Here is a 19,516-nt window from a genome sequence, read left to right on the forward strand (position 1 = left end):
GTTCCTTGTGTAATGTGGGTTGTTCTTCCTGTATTCCAAACTTCTGGGCTAATAACCACTTATCAGTATCACCTACTCTTATTCCTCTCTATTTGGTACCACACAGGAAACGTCAGCGTGGCATACTAAGGCTACCCTCTTCGCTTAGATTTCTGCTCTGTTGCCTTGCATCTCAGTATACAGGGCCATGGTTTCTTGATTCTAGGCCTGTTACTGACACATGCTTCTTCAGTAGGTCAGGGAGGACTTTAAGTAACTGGCAAGATTGCATAGTGGGGCAAATATCCTTTCTCATGCTTTGTTGAGTGAAAGGTGAAATGTATTTGTAAATTAGACATTTCTGGGCGTGTATTGTAAAGGTTTACTTGTAGTCTAAATCTAACAATTCGGCTAGAATTTAATTTTGCCAAGGTGTGGTTTGGAATCTCTTACTGCATCACTTCCCTCCAGTGGCTGGAGACATGTAAGATGCTGCTGCTGTGTTGGTAAGGGCTTTGAGCACTCAAGAGGAGAGTTGTGAGTGGATGCCCAGCCCCACCCCCAACCCACGGCAACTGAAGCTGTACCACTGAGATCAGGCCAGGGCAGAACTGAGACCTGAGAAGTGCCAGTGTAATTGTATTCAAGTGTCATCTGGCAGACTGAAGAAGACCCGGTTCCCTTTGTATATTAAATTCACTATCAAACGGACTAGGAAGCCTGGAAGCAAAAATGCAGAGTCCATCGTCTTAATCAAAATTAAGAGTTACCACGTATGCGGGAGAGCTGGCAAAGGGTGAAGAGCAACAGAGGAAAGGACCGTGTAGCCTGCACTAATCACACCAGAAATGGGCAGGTAGGTTTCCCCCGGTTCAGCTTGGCAGAGAAGAAAGTCGTGCCAAGGAATGAGAACCCAAGCAGTTACCCACATGAGAAAAGAGGAGCCCAAGTATGGCAGGTCATGAGTGGCCTGCTTAGCTGACCTCAGCTGGTTTAGGAGAACCCAGAAACCCTATACCCAGAATATAGCTCTGACCCTTTCTCTTATCAGCCTTCAGGTGATAGCTGCCCAGGAGAAAATAAAAATATCCCAGTAAAAGAGATTTGAACCAACAGAGTTACTAATGCTATGCAAGAAAACAGGTAGGGAGAAATAAGGAAAGCCACTCACGAGGGAACTGTTACACAAATGATATGCCTCTATGGAAAATGAAATTGATAATTAACCATATCACTCATGATTTAAAATACCCATGCAGCAATTGCTCTGTGTAAAGAGCAAGAGCTCAGTGCAAACGAGATTTCAAAGATGATGCCAGGCATGGCCACACATGCCTATAACCCCAATACTTGGAAGGCAGAGAGACAGGAGCATTGCTGTAAGTGTAACAGCAGCCTGGGCTGCAAAACCAAGGCCTTGTCTAGGAAGGAGTGGAGGGTAGAGAGGGGAAAGAAGGAAAAAAGAAAATCAAAGACAACACACTGAGGAAAGAGTCTTATACAGAACGACAGCAGAAGAGGAAAAACCCCTCAGGAATGAAAGTGGTCCCAAGGGAGCAGTTACTCGACTGAGAGATGGGGAGTGGAGCCGCTGAGAACAAGCCCAGCAAACAAACAGAACCAAGAGAGTCAAGAAAAACTATAGGAGCACATCTCCAGGGCACATATCTGGGGTCCCCAGAGAGCTGAAAGGACTGAACATCTCTTCTGAACATTAGGTATAAAAGGGACAGGCCACATGTGAAGGGAAGGGAATGACTCTGACCATCACAGGTGCCACCTGTAAAAAACAAAATGTGACACTATAGTGTAATATCCACCTAGCCCGCCACCTGCCAGAAGTGGACCCAGGCTGTCATGATGCCCCAAGTCAATTCTTGGGTTTAATTTTCTAGAAGGCTTGGAGCATAAGAGCTCCCATCATGTTTGAGTGAGTCTATGGCTTGGGCCTCGAACTACAGCCAAGCCTGTGAGCTTTCATTCATGGATGATCTATGGCTGCCTTTATGCTTCAAAAGCAGACAAGGCCGCATACTCTGTAAGCCCAAGCTCACCAGCATTTTGCAGAAACAATCGGCCTCTGACATAGACTTTGCCAGGATGCATGCTCAGCATCTGGGTAATGCTAGTTACTTCTGAGTGGACCAAAGGTTCAGGAAAGGAGAGCGACTCCATTCCCTCTGCTCCGGTCCCTCTGACCTGCTCACCATGTCATTAAACACTGCGGGGAGGAAGGATAGGAAAGGCTCTGAGGATCTGGAAGTCCCTGTCATCTTGTGTCCTTTCACTCTTTCTCAACAAGAGCAGAGAATTGCTGCCAACACAGGGTGGCACGCAGGGGATGTGAGGAGCCATGGGCTCAGTGCTCTCTGCCTCACACAAAGGAACTCTGAGGGTCTAATGAGGGAGCTTTCAAACAAAAGCTATAAACAGACTTCGGATTATAGTTCCAAAATTTCATTTAAAGTAAACTTACTCAATATAATTGTCTCCTGTTTGGCTCTAATAGCTATAACTGGCCTCAGTGCTCAGTGTTTTACTAAGGACTTTTAAAGGCCTACTGATGTAGAAAGCAATGTTATCAACTAGTGGAAATCTCAAAGGGAATCCAGACCAGCTTATATTTGAGGCTACTAAATCAATAAGAACTATCTCTTCCTTCAAGAAAATGTTTTAAAACCAAATAAACGTCTTGCTTCCATTATTTCGCCTGTTCTGGTGGATCTATTGCTGGCGATACCTGTCTTGAACATTTAAGCTTCACACTTGCAGACAACAATCTAAAGGCCAGTAGATTTTGTTCTGGTCCAAGGAAGCAAACGTCAAACTTATCTGTCCTGTAAATAGTCAATTCATGTACAGACAGCCATTTGGTGGAGATCTCTCCAAATCGGGTCAGGTAATAAATAGTTCATTGCAAGGCTCCTGTTTTAACCTCAAAAAAAAAAAAAAAAAAAATGGCAATCTAGTTGCTTCCCAAAGAACTTTGCAGAAGAGTCACTGAAAAGTGCTGAAAAGTGATGTTCTGAGAACCATTCCCAGCTAGCAGACACTTAACTAACTCTCTGAAGCTGAAGCCATGGTGCTCTGCTATGCTGCTGTATGAATAGTCAGAGCTTCCAGAGCCTCAGAGTAGGACTGTAGCTGGTCCGAAGCTCCTGCTCATACCCATACAAAGATGAAATTTGGTATGAGCGGATGCACCTCAGCTCATGAGTATGGAAGCACAGGCTGAATTTCTGTCAGTCAGTTGAACTCCCTGCTTTGTGAACCATCTGATAACTACCAACACTTCAAGAACACCTAGACGTTTCTCTGTCTAGACTTCCACCTCCACCCTAAGACTTCTACATTGATTTTCATTTGCCAACAGAAGACAGTTATTTCTGACAGCCCCACAGAGAAGACTGGGTCTTAGCGAGATGCTAGTGCCCATGAGTTGGCCCAAGACAGTGAATGTGGTTTAAGAAATAGAATCCATCGGGGTGTCGCATTAGGACTCACTGTGGTAATTCCAGCCACATGACCCAGGATGGGGACCAGTCACCAGGCGGGGTCACATTGTGGTTGGAGTCCAGGGCTGCTGGGCTGCAGTCTTCCTGGGTCTCCTCTTCCTTGACTTCCAAGGCTTTGAGTACCACTGAGGAGGACGTGCTCTTCAGTATGGCCACGGCCTCTGTCCGGCTGACCTCTGTGAGCTCAATCCCATTCACATTCAATAAAATGTCACCTGAGGCCAGAGAAGCAAAAGCAACCTCACTGAGTGCAAATGGGATTCTGCTCCGTGTGACAGGACAGAGGCTGACCGGGCACATGGGCAGGGTGAGGAGAGGTGCATATCTTCAGCTCATAGAGACTAGAGATTGGGTCCCCTTTAGCAGATGGTAGAGCATGTGGGAATGGCTTGTTGGGAGTCTCTAACAATGGACCATCAATGTTTACCTATAGCCTTCCTTTAGTACTTAACCAAAGACAATCTGCAATTTCCTCTTTTAATTTCCTAGTTTCTTTAGCCCACAATCAGAGCAGTTGACATAAAGCTCTACTACCTGCCCAGAGCCTGGCATGTACAACACTACTAACAAACAGGGACCAAAGTGGGAGTTAGTGTCTGGCGCAGGATCTTAGGGCAGGCAGACAAAGAATGTCCCTGAACCTTAGTTTTCACAGAGGCAGAGTATAGTTACCATTCTAGTCAATACATCTCTGTGCATCACATTAGCTAAGCAACTACTCTGCACAAAACTGCTCCTATATGTGACGTGCTACAAGGCATCTATCTCATTAAGTCACTTCTTGTCAGAGCTCATTCTTCACCCCAGTGCTTGTTGAATAGCAAGAGAATTTAAGATGGATCTTCCTGTCCTTGATGTCTAGTCTTTCAACTATCTGCTATCTTTTGTTTTTGTTTTTTGTTTTGCCTCTTATACGTCATCTTTTTTCATGAAGAATAACTGTAGTCAGGGGGAAAATGACAAGGGATGTCCTCAAATGTTTACTGACTTAAAATAAAAAGAATAAAAAGAAACGCCTTTTGATTGTCTGCCTAAATCTTGTACTATGCCACACTCAAGTGAATGTATTTGAGAAACTTTTTTCTGTCTTAAACCTGAGCCCTTCAAAAAGTACAGCTGTTCCTCTACCTAGGTGACCTCTCCGTGTGCTTGAACAGTGTCATTAAGAACATGTTCTCACAGAGGTAAACTGGATATCTTTCTTTATGTAGAAGAGCCCAGAACACGTGTGGCTAACAGAAGTCCATTTCTCACCAATGAGCAAAGTCCCACTAGTGATATTTAATTATACCATTGAATCAAGACCTATCAATAAATTTATCCCATTTATCCCACCAAATTGTACAATTCATACATTAGTTTCACTCCTGGATCAATCCATAGAATCCATAGGGCTGTTAGATTGCATGGAACTAAATTGTGCTTTAGAAGCAACTCACTCATGGGTGTAGTGGCTGTCTGTGCAGCCCAGAAAGTCCAGGGGCTCTACCTTTCCTAGCAAAGCTGCCTCATGCCCACTTCCATGCACTAAGAGGGGTAAGCCTAGATGACAGCTACACTCATGCTCATCCTGCTCAAAGGGACACAGCAGTCATAGCTAGGAGTCTCTCACGTGCTCTCCTTGACTCTGGGAGAGCAGTTAGAAAACTCACCAAGCTGTTAACTCCTCTCCAGGGTCTGCCACCCCAATGCCTTTATCCTCTTGAGTTTGTACCTGTTTTTATTCTTCCGTCTCTGCTTATGACTCCTCCAGGCTCAACACTGATGACATAGATAGGCAAGTCCCAGTCCCTGTGGGATGCTCCCCCTCCAACAGTCATGCCGAGAGATTCGCTGGGGTCTTTTCGGACACTTACAACCTTCTCATGACAAGTGGCTGCAGGCTGAAGGCACAGACACAAAGAACATGGCACATGCACTCACAAGACCTCTCCAGGCACACTCATTCTCCCATTTACATCAAGAGAGTTACAGCATCGTGAATTCTAGCATCACAAATATAGCATTGCAAATTCCAAGGGTTTACTCTGAGAAGTTTACATCACAGAACGGAATACTAAACATACAAAGGCAACAGCCTGGGGACCATGGTAGAAATCTGGATCTTAAAAATTTGGACTGGATCCTGAATCTCTCAAGGAAGTCAGCCATTTCTGATAACAGTAGGCCAACTTCTCAGAATACTCACTGTCCATGAATATCAGTTCATCTTTCATACTTAAAATCATATTTATTAGTGGAACGTGTGGAAGTTTGAGGGGCACATGTTATAACATACATGTGGAGGTCAGAGGACAACTTACTCCACCGTGTGGGTCCTAGGGATCAAACCCATTCTGGTAGGCTTGACAGCAAGCGCCTTTACCCACTGAGCAATTTTGCCAGCCTGGCAAGCTTTTCTAGGTTTAAATTTTTTCTTACATCATGGACCTCAGGCTCGTTGGCTAGAGTGCTTCCTGCACAGGCCTGAGGACCACCATTCAGATCTTGTAGCACTCGTATACAAGCCAACCGTATAAAATGGTGGCTCATGTGTAATCCAGAGTTCAGGGATCCACAGGGAGAGATGGCTAGTCAAATGAGCAAGCTCAGCTTCAGCGAGAAGCAACCTCAGTAAATACGGTAGAGAGCAACCAAGAAAGATACCTGATGTCATGCTCTGGCTTCTACATGCACACACTCACACATGCACATGCATTCAGGTATTTGCAAATACACATATGCACGTGCGCGCAGATGCAAAAAGTTGGCCTATTTTATGCATCTTTCCCATTTTTAGTACATCCCAAACAGCCAAACCAAGTGGCTGAGCACCAGGACTGCACTTGATGGCCTTTTGCCTTCCCCACTAGTGGGATAAAGAACATGGGAGGGGGGGGAGGGAGGAAGGGGGAGGGGGAAGGACGGAAGGAGGGAGGGAGGGAGGGAGAGAGAGAGAGAGAGAGAGAGAGAGAGAGAGAGAGAGAGAGAGAGAGAGAGAGAGAGAGAAAGAGAGAGAGAGATAGTAGTGATGTAGTGATAGAGAAACCCAAACTGCTGAGTAAATTCTTTTGCTGAGTCGTCCAGTTTGGGTCAGGAAGAGGAAAGTATGGCAGACATAATCCTTTTAGGCTTTTCTGCTCACTTCCTACTTTAAAAAAGCTGACTTGTGGTGAAACAGTTCATATTGATTTAAAAATAACAGTAACTAAGAAGCCTATGGAATATTTTTGTTTTAGAATGTTTACCTGGGGTTTGAAAAAAAAAAAAAAAACAGTTTAAACCTCTAAAAAGCATCAGGACTCTTGATAATCAGCACCAGGGTATGGTAATGTGTCTCTGTGACACTGAGCCGGTCGGATTTCCCTTCCTCTCTCTCACAAGTGACCACAGGCCTAAAGGTGATGCCCATTGGTGCCCAATTCTTCAACTGGATAGAGGCTTTTCTGTCCCACAAATCATGGCTTGCTTTCTTTGGCATGTCTTGGGAGCATTTAAACTCCTATTTTCAAATGTCATGTTGTTTTCCTAAATCAACTTAAATTTAATCATCAAACAGCCATGTAGAACTCTTTCTGGGTGTGTCAGGGGTAGGTAGAAGGCAGGTACAAGTACAGATGGAGAGAATTGTATTCATAGCAGGCTGGCATGTTCCTGGGAATTCAGATACATGCCACAAGGTTGTAACAAAGATCTCATTAGACCATCCTAGCTTTTCCATGGCTCGTGGTAGGTAGGTCGAAGGAGTTACAAAGCCTCTTTGGGGCTTGAGAGAGATGGCTTAGCAGTTTACAGTATTGACTGACTACTCTTGCAGAGCTCCTGAGTTCAATTCCCAGCAACCACCTGGTGGCTCCCAACCATCTGTAATGGGATGTGATGACTTCTTCTGGTGTGTCTGAAGACAGATACAGTGTCCTCATATATATAAAATAAATATATAATTCTAAAATAAAGCCTCTCTGTGGTATAGGTCTCATTTATATGTTTAGTGAATGAAAACATAGCACATTCTACTTAATTCATCTGGTTTGATACAAGCTTCAGGCAAGATTTTTTTAAAAAAAATCTCACATATAGTTTGACATTAATGAATACTGTCAGATAATTTTAAAACTTTAACTATTTATTGGGAAGAAGGTATCAGGGAGTCCTTATTCATAAAACTCTCTAGCAGGGCATTCTTGATCAATCTATATTGTTTCCCATACATAAACCTGGAACTTAAGGATTTATCTAGATGCCCTTGGCTGAAGTTTTTGAATAAAGGTGATCTCGGGCTCCAGATTATAAACCAGAGATGTTTTCTGCCAAATATTACAAAAAACAAAACAAAAACAAACAAACAAACAAACAAAAACCCCTCAACCTATGGCCTGATATGGAAAGAAAAATATATCCATTCATTCCATCATCTCTGTTTCAGAAACAGGCTGCATATAAGGGCATTTGGTTGTTTTTAAACATTGATTTATTTCTCTATGTGCATGGATATTTTGCCTACTCCATGTATGTGCACCACCATGTGTAAGCAGTGCCTTCAGAACCAGAAGAGAGTATCAGATCCCCTGGAAGTAGAGTCATAGAGGGTTGTGAGCTGCCTTGTGGGTGCTGGGAACAACTGGAGGGGGTCCTTTGCAAGCGGGCCAAGTGTTCTCAATGACTGAGCCTTGTTCTATCCCTGTTTGTTTTTAGTAACAAGTACCACAATGACATGAGCTATCAGGGAAAGAGGCTACTGGAAGTTGTTCATCATCATGAAAGAATGCAAAACCAAGGTCAGAGGACTCTCGATCTGGATTGGACAATGTGTTGATTAGACACCATCTAAATGAAGTGTAGACTTGCATCTAATAGAAGCCACAGACAAGTACAAACTGGGCTGAATTTTCTGGGGCCACTGAGGAGGCTCAGTAGGCAAAAGAGCTTGCCTCCAAGTCTGATGATCTTAGTTTAAGCCCTGGGACAAATATAGTGGGAGGGCAGAGAGAACCAACTGCCAAAAGTTATCCTCTGACCTCTACACATACACCATCGCATATGTGTGTGTCTACATGCATACACACCTAGACCTACAAAATAAGTGAATAATTTAATGTATTTGTTTTAATTTCTGGATTTGAATGCCATAAGATAAGACATGTGCTCCTGGCTTGTCTAAGGCTCCACTCCCCTAATGTTCTGTGGGTTTCAAGTATGACAAGTGTCTTCCTAGTCTCTTGTACAAACACGAACATTAAAAATAGCAGAGGTTGGGGAATGGCAAGGGAATCATAATTTCCAGGCAGGTTGGAAAACTCAAAAACCAGAAATCAAGCAAACTGCTTGTTGCCTTTGAAAGCGAATGGAAAATGGTCCTTTATAGAAGGATTCTTGGTAAAAAGTATGACATGCATTTGGCTTACACTAGAAAGCAGGTCACTTAGAAGGCTTGAAAGCTGGGATCTAACACTCCCAGCACCTTCCTCACCACGTCTGCTTGGATGGGAGACACCTGTCACCTTCCAAGTCTGAAGACGGGACTTTGGCCTTTTAGTTTCATGAGTAGTGTTTCTTGAAACGACAAAGTCCAGAGATAGCCCTTAGACACATTAAAGTATACAGCTTTTCCAAGAAGTAGCCCCTTGCAGGAGCTGCTGACATGCCTGGCTGGGCCTCACCTTAGAAGATGTGCTCCTCTCCCCTGGGCCTGGGGACCGCTGGCCATTGCTGATCCAGCCAGCTTCTTGAAAGATGTCTGGGCTGGGCTGTCGAACCTGGCGGGACACGACGAGATGAACACGTCTTTCACTGGCCTGGACAAGAGGACACTAAATTAGCCACATGCACGGGGCCTTACCAGGATAGCACTTTTGTTTTGGCTTTTATTTAATGGAAAGTAAAGTCCCTAAATTTCTTTTCTTATGAGGTGCTGGAGATTGAGCCCGAGCCTTTGTGTATGTTAGGTTAGCACTGTCTACCCTGACCCTTTATATTTTTTCTTTTTTAAAACTGTGGTCAAAGATAGAAGGACATATTTTTAAAAGATTTGTCTTGGGTTGGCGAGATGGCTCAGCGGGTAAGAGCACTGACTGCTCTTTCCAAGGTCCTGAGTTCGAATCCCAGCAACCACATGGCGGCTCACAACTGCCCGTAATGAAATCTGACGCCCTCTTCGGGTGCATCTGAAGACAGCTATAGTGAATTACACCGGAGCGAGCGGGGCTGGCAGACTCCATCCCCATGAATGGGATCAGTGCCTTTACAACAGAGCATTCAGCACATGAGGATACAAGAAGATACCATGTATAAGGAAGTCATTTGGGGATGGAGATGATTCAGTGGGTGAAGTACCTGCGGCACAAGCACGGGGACCCGAGTTCGGATCCCCAGAACCCACGTGAAGATGGGGGAGGCAGCAAGGGTCTGTAATCCTAGTGTTCTCTGAGATGAAAGGCAGAGACAGGGGAATTCCCGGAAGCTATCTGGCACATGCTGTGTAGCAAACCACTAGAAACTTTCAGACAGAGTGAAGAGTGACTACTGACAGGCCAGGCTGTCCTCTGCGTTCCCCGTGCCTCCTGTGGCATGTGCTTACCCACACTCACACACGTGAACGCATGCGCGAGCATAGAGATGCATACATCACACACACAGAGATGTAAATGGGAGGGGAGGGGGCATTTCCAGATGCTGAACCTGCCGCATCTTGTCAGAACTGGAAGAAAAGCATTTCTGTGTCAGAACTGGAAGAAACGCATTCTGCTACTCTTATGAATAAGTCATGCCCTTTAGAGGACTTGGTTTCCAAAGCAGTCCACAGAGACTAGGACACCACTTCTCTCACCTTCCTCTCCAGGGCACATAACTCCCTCTCCACCCCTCCCGCAGGAACGTCCCCCACTTAGGAACTAGGGCATTAGGTACCGAGAGCTCTGCCAACGCACTTGATCCAGCACTGAGCAGGCCCAAACCTTCCTTACACTGATATCTCTATTCAAGGTTCTCTTGAAACTCAGAGGTCATCAGGTGGGTGGTTATAAGTTCGACTAACTTTTAATACACTTATTGGGATGTCATAAGAATATTATAAATATCGCAATGGATGACCCGCTCGGGAGCTGTTCATTCCATACCCATTTAGAAAATGCGACTGAATGGCCCAACAAAGGAAACTCTGGCTACTTTGCTTTATGCACATTCCTAACTTGCCAGTCAGTGCTTGCATGCCCTTCCTTTGCTAGCTTGAATTCCTTGGGTTCCCTTACCACAGCAGAGGCTTGCATTAGAGCAGCACAGAGCTCAGGTAACATACCAAGAAGAAAGCTGACACACAGATCTATGGCCTCACCAATAGTTCAGTTTCTGGAAGAGAGTTTTGTAATAATGTATCTCTTCCTCTGGATTGCAAGCCTCACTCACCCTAAGGGGTTATCTTCAAGAACACTCAGGTCAAAACCTACATCACTGAGCCCAGTTTGCTTTCTCATCTTTGGGGAAACTCTGCTGTTGAGAAGGCTGTTGGCAGCGCTTTTGCTCTGGGCTGGAACTGTTGCCTGCTTGTCTTGGACAGCAAGCAGAACACGCTCTGAGCAACACCTTACAAGAAACGTGAACGCTGGAGAATCCCGCATGGCTCAACTCGCCAGGCAAAGTCCAAATTGCCGCGGACCAGAGTTCACGAGCTGTTTGATTCATGTTTTTTTGAGCACACATTTCTCATCAGGCTCTCAAATGCTGGCTCAAGAATGAAGTGCTGGCTGGATCGACACTCCGATCAATAACACGGGTATCAATTTCCTTGCAAATAAATTCTCCGCAAGGCTGGATCTGTGGCTCTTACCAGCCACCTCGTGAATTGTTCACAGGAAGGCCAGTCTCTGTACTTTCTTTTCATAGCCCTTGATATATGAAGTAGACTCGTATGTTTGATTTGGCACTAACTCTCAGGAGCAGCTTCAGGCAGGCTTGAGTCCCGGGCGCTAGAGTCTCTCTTTCCACCGGAGTGACTGTGATATGTGAAAGGGGAGACAAGGTAGAGGCACAGGAAGGGTGAAGGCAAGAGTGCTTCTTTGTTTCACACCCACAGATATGCAGGAAATTGGGCACAGCAGAGTTGTTGTTTTAACCGGAAATGGTGGCTAAGAGGGCAATGAGAATACAGGCAGAGCAAAGGTTGATAGAGAACCTGTACATGACAGTGTAAGCCTCTCACCCAGCCAAGGAATTACCCTAATTGTAAGGAAAACTGAAATCAGGTAAGCCATTTGTGCTGCTTTGGGGACACGAACACGGATAGACACCTGCATACACACACTATATGCTTAAATTATTATTATTGTTATTATTATCATCATCATCATTATTATTTATTTTAAGACAGGGTCTGGCTATGTAGCCCTGACTGGCCTGAAACTCACTCCCCACTGCTTTAGCCGGGCTCCTGGGTGCTGGGCTCAAAGCTGTGCCCTGAGTGAGCGTCGCCAGCTCCTGGGGGTTTATCTGCTGTCTTCCTTGTACTGGCTTTGCAGACTTTCAAGTGACTGAGTCTCCATCTCCTCCACCATGCTGCAGGGTCATTCTCTACAAACATGTGAACTGGGGGAAGGGAACCAAACTGACTGCTGGGTGTCATGGCTGTGCTCTATGGAACCGACCCTAAACACAGTCTAGGTTCTGCAAGGGAGGCATGTTTGAAAGGGCAGTCCCTTGACACAGGCAGAAAAGAGCTAAAGAGGAACCAATGGAGTCAGCTGTTAGGAGCGATGCTTTCTGCTCAGTCTTCCAGCCACTCGTAAGACTTTTCCTAGATTATTCTTTCCTCCCCTTTAAGAAGAGGATGTAGCTCATGTTGAGAACCTAACATCTTTTTGTCCCAGTCTCCTAAGTGCTGGGATTATCAATATATACCACCATGCCCCACTAAATGGTTTCTGCAAAATCAAATAAAACAGAACAAAAATCCAAATTCATGGGGCTTGAGACATGGATCCTTAGTAAGAGTGCCCTAAAGTCTGAATTTAACCCTCAGGACCCACATGATGGACAGAGAGAAGTGACCTCTCCTACAAATTGTCACCTGACCCTGACTGCACATTTGTGCATGCATTTGTGCATACACACCAAACAAAACAAATGTAATTAAAAAATTGTGTTGTTTTTTTTTTTTAACAAAATTATCCTATACATCTAATTCTTTAAAAATCCCCAAAGGAAGCAGCAGTCTAGCATTAACTGATCCTCAATAGACACTTGTGCAATGGGTGTTTCTACACTGTTTGGTGACCTCATTTCTTCAAGATTTAAATATTATTCTTGCTTCATCCAGCTCATGCTAAAAAAAAAAAAAAAAAAAAAAAAAAAAAAAAAAAAAAAAAAAAAAAAAAAAAAAAAAGCCCTGGGCACCGTGGAGCTCTGCTTGCATCCATGCAGAAGGTCACAGATATGTAAGAGCTGCCAGACATCATCAATCCTACATTTTTCTCTGTGGGCCCTGGTTCAATTCCACTATACCATGCTGGCCATGCTGTCAATCAACTCATGTGTCCGTGCTCTCCAAAACAGGGAACCTTCCTAAGTAGTATATGTCAGTTAAATATAGCATTAATTAAAAAGCTTGTCTTTAAATGGAGCTTCAGTCAACTCTAGCCATGTCTTATAAGACTAGTCCAAATCATTGCCTACTGCAACCACATCTTAAAGATGGCTCACTTCTATCTCACTTTCTTCTTTTCTGGGGCAGCTATTCCTACCCTTCATATCAGTGCTTACAATGTGAGCCCTGGCCTCACTCTAATGATGCTGAGTATGGTTGGGGTGTGGAATTGGACCAAGGCAATAAATTCTAGTCTAGCCATCTTAGTAAAGTCTTCTTGCTAGATGAAGACAGCAACAGAAGACATCAGGATGCAATCCCATCTTGTAATTTCATGCAAAGACTACTGTCTCTGTGTTCTACAGAGCCAAGAGGTACAGACATCTGTTTCGTTATTAACAATTCATTGGAAGGTAGTAGGAAGGTTGTCAGGCTTTCACAACAGCACAGCCTGTCTCTGAACCCATACAATGGAACACAGACCCTCCTTGGCAGTACAGACCCTCCTTGGCAGTACAGACATTAGAACAAGCTGCTCAGCTAGAAACACGCCAAGGCCACCAGTCGTCCTTGTTGACTATGTGGATATAACAAGCTAAGGAACAAGGTCAGGAACAAAGTTCTCACTCGTACCCTCCCACTAGGGAGCAAAAGAACTCAGGGAAAATTACTCCCACAGAGCCAGAAACTGCAGATATGTCTAGAATAAGCTAATAGTGCATGAGAAATTGCTGTATGAACTTGGTGTAAGCAAACCTAGAATTTGCCTGTCTCTGAGGTTTTAGTACTGAGCACAATGCCTGGTAAGTTATTTTTTAAAAAATCATGACTCTCTTCTACAGAGTAGACCCTCTTCCATGAGTTAAATGGCATCAGAGACCTGGTCACAGAGACAGGAAATTGAGGAGCTTTGAGAAAAGGTGGTAAGAGGATCTGAGCCAGAAGGGAGAATTAGATCCGACACTTGTTCTACTTTTCTTAGTAGACTATAGTTCCGTATGTAGCTTCATATTCTCAACAGCACACTATCTTGTAGAAATAAGAGACTGAGAGATGAAGGGAATTTAGCTGGTGACTTATTCAGGGCCATGCAGGTGTCAATGACACAATCAACAGAAGAATCTGGTGCCTGGATCCCCGGAAATGTTGATCAATAGACAGCTCCCTGCCTCAGCACCCTTCTCTTTTGGGAGCTGGATGTTACTATTCCCAAGATTACACTCTTCCACAGTAAAGGAATAAGCATGTGGGAGTAGGGAGGGATGTATGTATGCTGGAGGACAATGGGGTTTTCAGGCCCCTTAACACTTGCATGTATCGTACAGCTCCACCTAAGTCATTCTCAAGAAATGTTACATAGGTTTCCAAGTCCCACTCTTTCAAGAAAATGGGAGAATTTCGAGTCCTATTTAGTAATCATCTGGGCTTTGAGAATTGAGCATAAGCAGATTTAAGTTTAGTTTTTGCGCACTAAATTTACTACAGGAGCCCAGTAAGGCAATTTATGTAGGCAGGGCTTGGATTCCACATGAGCTGTGCTGATACTGTAGAAACACACACAGACCCGGCAGGTCCTGTTTCACTGGTGGTTCTTATTGGCTCCCAGGGACTTGAATGTTTAAATCCCCACAAAAGTTCTGCCTCTTTCTTTCCAGGTATGAAGCACAACTCAAGACCTGGAATGTTGTCTTTAGAGTAAATGCAGGCAACTCGAGCAGAGCATTGCTTACTTTTAGGTCTGTCGGAAGTCCTAGCACATTCTTTTTAAAGGTTTAATAGGCTGACTTTCAGATCTTTGATGAAACAACTGTATATTTAAACATTATTTTATCCAAGGAACAAAAATCACACATATGGCAGTGAATGCCCTCACTTACTTCTCACCCACTTTTATAGATTGATCTGTTTTTCATTTTTTGTTTTGTTTTGTTTTTTTCAGTTTCTGGGGTTGTGAAGGGAAGAAAGAAAGAAAGAAAAAGAGAGAGAGAGAGAAAGGAAAAGAAGAAAAGAAAAGTTCACGGAAGGTTACTTAGTATGACATGCACAATTGCTTTCTTTGTTGTCTGAATATATTTGAACTCTTAAACAAACATAATTCATTAGGCTAGGATTGCACATGGGTGGAAACTCCTCATGTTCTTAGAATTCCCAGGTTCTCAGCCGGGTGGTGGTGGCGCACGCCTTTAATCCCAGCACTTGGGAGGCAGAGACAGGCGGATTTCTGAGTTCGAGGCCAGCCTGGTCTACAGAGTGAGTCCAGGACAGCCAGGGCTACACAGAGAAACCTTGTCTCGAAAAACGAAAAAAAAAAAAAAAAAAAAAAAAAAAAGAATTCCCAGGTTCTCGTAGTGGTAACTGAGTGGGATGTGCCAGTCCTCAGGGATACACGTGTGACATCAGGTAGTTCCAAAAGGCTTGTTTTCCATGTAATTACTTCAGTAAGGCTGCTCAACAAGCCTGAGAAATCAGCAATGGTGAAGACTCACGTGGTCCTTACTAAGCTGCCAAGTGAGTCAATTGTTCCCTGTATGAGGTGTCTTTTTCTTTAAGGCTTTCCTTCTTGAAGGGCTCTAACTCTCCAGGGGTCCTAAGACTGGGGATGGTCTGCCCTGGCAGCTGCTCAATAAGTTGAAGTTTAGGGGCTTCACATAGGTAAAGTTGGTCCAATTTAAAATTGCTGTGGTCTCTGTTATGTAGGAAAAAAAAGTGTGGTGTCATGGAGAGAACAGGACCAAGAGGACTGTGGTCTGGAAATTCCTTTGTGAGCAAATGTGATTCATGGGGGAGACACATGGGCAGCACAAGGCCCCGGGGAAATTTGAGTTCCAATCTTTGAAGGGTATTTAGTTTAATCCCTGCAGCCTGGTGTGGATTACAGGTATCACATAAATAAAATCCATTTTTCTGAGACAGCAAGCTATTGCTTAGGGTTTGTGTGTGTGTGTGTGTGTGTGTGTGTATGTGTGTGTGTTTACAGTGTCTATTTTAAAGTTTTCTTACCCCACTAGCTTGTCCCTAGCCTTTCTGAAAAATAAAAAGTTTTCTTTCTGCTTATAAAGCAGATTGGCTTTGTTTAGCAAGCAAAGGGATTTTTTTTTTAAAAAAAGGAATTCCCACTGTTAGGCAAGATTTTATTTCATACATTTACTTTCTCAGGGAAAAACATGTTCTTCTGTTATTAATCTTCAAGAGTAAAAATGCCACATGTAATCAAGATTTTTCCAAATAACATGAGTTAGAGTTTTTCTTTTGCCTGTTGCGCAAGTTACAGTTGGCAAAGACGAACTCCAGAATGGGAGTTCCACTGGGTGACCTGCAGAGGGCGCTAGCAAGTGCAACACGAAAACATTGACAGCCCCTTAGAGTCTAATTTTTGAAGGTTAAAAAAAAAAGATAGCTTCTTCCTGAGGGGGAAAAGAGACTTTCATTTCATGTATGACTATTTCACCTGGTCTGCTTTTCTAGTCTAGCTCTGATTTCTTGGTTGTACAAAGTCAGAAACGTTTTTCAAGCTCTGAGAAGCAAGCCACCATAGCCACTTCGTTCATTGCTGTACTGTGCACTGCTTGGTGCATAGAGGCTGCTCAAATAGTGATAACTATGCAAAGTCAAGGGGATGAAAAGTAGAGATTACATCATAGGATCAAAAGTACGGAAAAACAAAATATATTTACCTGTTCATAATTTGACTAATTTATTAAATATTTACATGTAATAAACATTCACTGAGTGCTTAACCTTGCTAGACATTGATTTAGGTATGTGTAGAGTATAGTATGCCATTGTATTATACTTTCCTACATTGGCAGGTAACCCTAAAATAGGAGCAAAGCAGACTAGAGGGATATCCATCCATATATATGGGTTTTTCCATATATAAGTATACGGAGAGAATATATAACACCATAACACTATTAGTAAAGATCATGACCCAAGGGGCACCGTTTATGTACATTGGGTTCTTCATTGTTCGCTGAAAACGCCGGCCCTTCTCCTGACACGGAGGGTAAGGGGCTGAGTGTTCCTGCTCATGTGGATATTTCTGACTGGGATTTTAGGATGACTTCTGACCCACCTGAATCAGATGAGCTGCACTCTCGGGACTGCCAAATCGAAGGTCATGTCCGTTGATGGCCAACACACGATCATTCTCTTCCAGCTGGCCGTGTCGGTCGGCAACACCACCATTCAACACGTTGAAGATGAACACGCCGGGCTCATCCACCCTGCGCACCAGCTTTATGCCAAGCTGCTCCTCCGGGCTGCTTTTGTTGAGGATTACGTGGAAGCTGTCATCCCGGGGTCCGTAGGAGTCCGGCGCCTGCGCATTGCTTCTGCTACGGAACTTCTGCTCCCGTAGCACCGTTAGCCGTAGCACCTGGCAGGGCTGCCGCAGGAGCCGCACGGCATAGTTATGAGGAACATTGCTGATGTCCATGCCATTGACCTGGGGGTGGGGCCATCGGAGAGTGAGTAAACCTACTAAAAGCCTTCTGAAAAGGTCCAGGCCAGTATGGGTTTGATCCTTAGCATCACAAGAATCAAGTGTGTAAAAGTGCAAGCCCACAGAGTCAACAGGATATTGTCCCCTGGCCTGCTCTGCCACTTCCTTTTATCCTGTATCCAAATAGGCTAATCTTCCACAGTAATTTATTGGCCTCCAGGACTCCACACTGCCGTCTTTCATCTTAGTCCTTATCTCAGCCCTTACGTCTATTTGCAGAATCCTGAGTTTAATGTTGCCTGCCAATTTAATTTTTAGTTCATAGGAAAGGAAGGATGGAAGAAAAAGATGTAATTATAGGAAAGAAAACCCCCAGACATTTCCCATGTCAAGCAGTGGTGGTGCATGCTTTCAATCCCAACACTCAGGAGGCAGAGGCAGGCAGATCTCTTTCAGCTACAGGCCAGCCTGATCTACAGATCGAGTTCCAGGACAGACAGCCAAGGCTATACAGAGAAACCTCTGTCTTGAAAAAAAAAAAAAGTCACTTCTCTATTTTACTCAAATTTGCATTCTGAAAGCGCAATGCATGCAGAGCACAGGTCTGGCCACTGATCGGCACCCCAACATTAGATGGTGATATCCAATGCCATACTTTAACTTACTGGGTGACCCACTCTTTCACTTCCAGATCCTCCATGTGGGGAGTGTGCGTGTGTGTGTGTGTGTGTGTGTATGTGTGTGTGTGTGTGCGTGTGTGCGTGTGTGTGTGTATGTATGTGTATGTGTGTGTGTATATGTGTGTATGTGTGTGTGTATGTGTGTGTGTGTATGTGTATATGTATGTGTGTGTGTGTCTGTGTGTGTGTATGAGAGAGAGAGAGAGAGAGAGAGAGAGAGAGAGAGAGAGAGAATGTGCTTAGCTGTGTGACTGTGTAGAGTATCTGTCAATGGGCCTGACCATGTGTAGGTAGGTGTGTTTGTTGTGGTATCTATGTGAATGTCCCTGAGTGTGGTTTCACATTATATTATCTATGTGAGTGTGTGTGTGCTCTTGCATGTTAGAGTATGAATGTGAGTGTGCCTGAGTGTGTGTTTGCATGCTATAGTATCTGTGTGAGTGGGCCTGAGTGTGTGTTGTTGTTGTTGTATGACATAGTATGTGTGAGTGGGCCCAAGCCCATGTGTGCTGTTGTATACAGCACCTGTGAGTTGGCGTGTGTGTGTGTGGGGGGGGTATCCTCCAGTGTGCCTGCGTGTGTATTTGTCGGTGTGTGTGTGACCTTGTGTGTAGGAATGCTAGGTACCAAATCAACATGGATGTCTGCAATGCCCTTTGTCTGGGTTCTAACCATAAAGGGATGCGTGAGGCTTGAATAATTCCAAACAAATTAATGCAAAAGGAACTCTCTAGGCTATTTACTGAAAGGCTGGCCACTCTATAGTACTCCTTAAATATCCCAGAGCTAGACCTCTCATTCGGGGGCAGGGAGGTGGGGCATGGTACTAATCTACAGGAAGGCTTCTTCATTTGAGTTTCTGGCTTTAATTATCCTGGCTTCACAGGCCCATCCTAAAGGCTGTAGCAGTGTTTGTCACCACTCTGGAAGGAAACAGTTCCCAGCAGCTCTGCACTCTGCTTAAGGAAGAGGCCCCATAACAAGCAAGATGCTTCTTCAATTTCTAGAGTTTGTTGTTTTTTTTTTTTTTTTTTGTACTTGAAGCCAATTGTTAGAGGCACATTGGCCTTATTTGAGGTCAACCAGCTCCTGCTACAGCTCAGAGGTGGATGTGGTTCCTTCAATGAAGACAAAGCACCCCCTTGTCTAACTACCAGGGAACATTACCAGGAAGGTGATGAGTAGAGCCTGCCATCCCATTATTCCCAGGGCCAAGAGAAGTCAGGGTCACCTGGCATTCCTTTTATTGGCAAGGGCTTCCAGATCAGAGCCAACAAAGAGAATTTTCCTATGCAGCCCTCCCAGGCAGCAGTCCCCACGGGAGCAGGGAGAAAAGCCCCCCCCC

General features: G+C 44.3%; 1 protein-coding gene across 5 annotated transcripts in view; it reads right to left on the minus strand.

Annotated features, from left to right (window-relative positions):
- The window catches only part of Lnx1 (ligand of numb-protein X 1), a 118,290-nt gene that overhangs the window by 6,323 nt on the left and 92,451 nt on the right, over positions 1-19,516 (minus strand). For all 5 annotated transcript variants that reach the window (XM_031342743.1, XM_031342742.1, XM_031342740.1 and 2 more), the window contains 4 exons: positions 17,123-17,494; positions 9,134-9,268; positions 5,209-5,377; positions 3,484-3,709 (listed from right to left, as the gene is read on the minus strand). In XM_031342743.1, coding sequence (XP_031198603.1) covers positions 3,484-3,709; positions 5,209-5,377; positions 9,134-9,268; positions 17,123-17,494 — 902 coding nt within the window. The remainder of the gene's footprint in view (positions 1-3,483; positions 3,710-5,208; positions 5,378-9,133; positions 9,269-17,122; positions 17,495-19,516) is intronic.

Source organism: Mastomys coucha, unplaced genomic scaffold (genome assembly GCF_008632895.1).
Source record: "Mastomys coucha isolate ucsf_1 unplaced genomic scaffold, UCSF_Mcou_1 pScaffold22, whole genome shotgun sequence".
NCBI classification, from domain to species: Eukaryota; Metazoa; Chordata; class Mammalia; order Rodentia; family Muridae; genus Mastomys; species Mastomys coucha.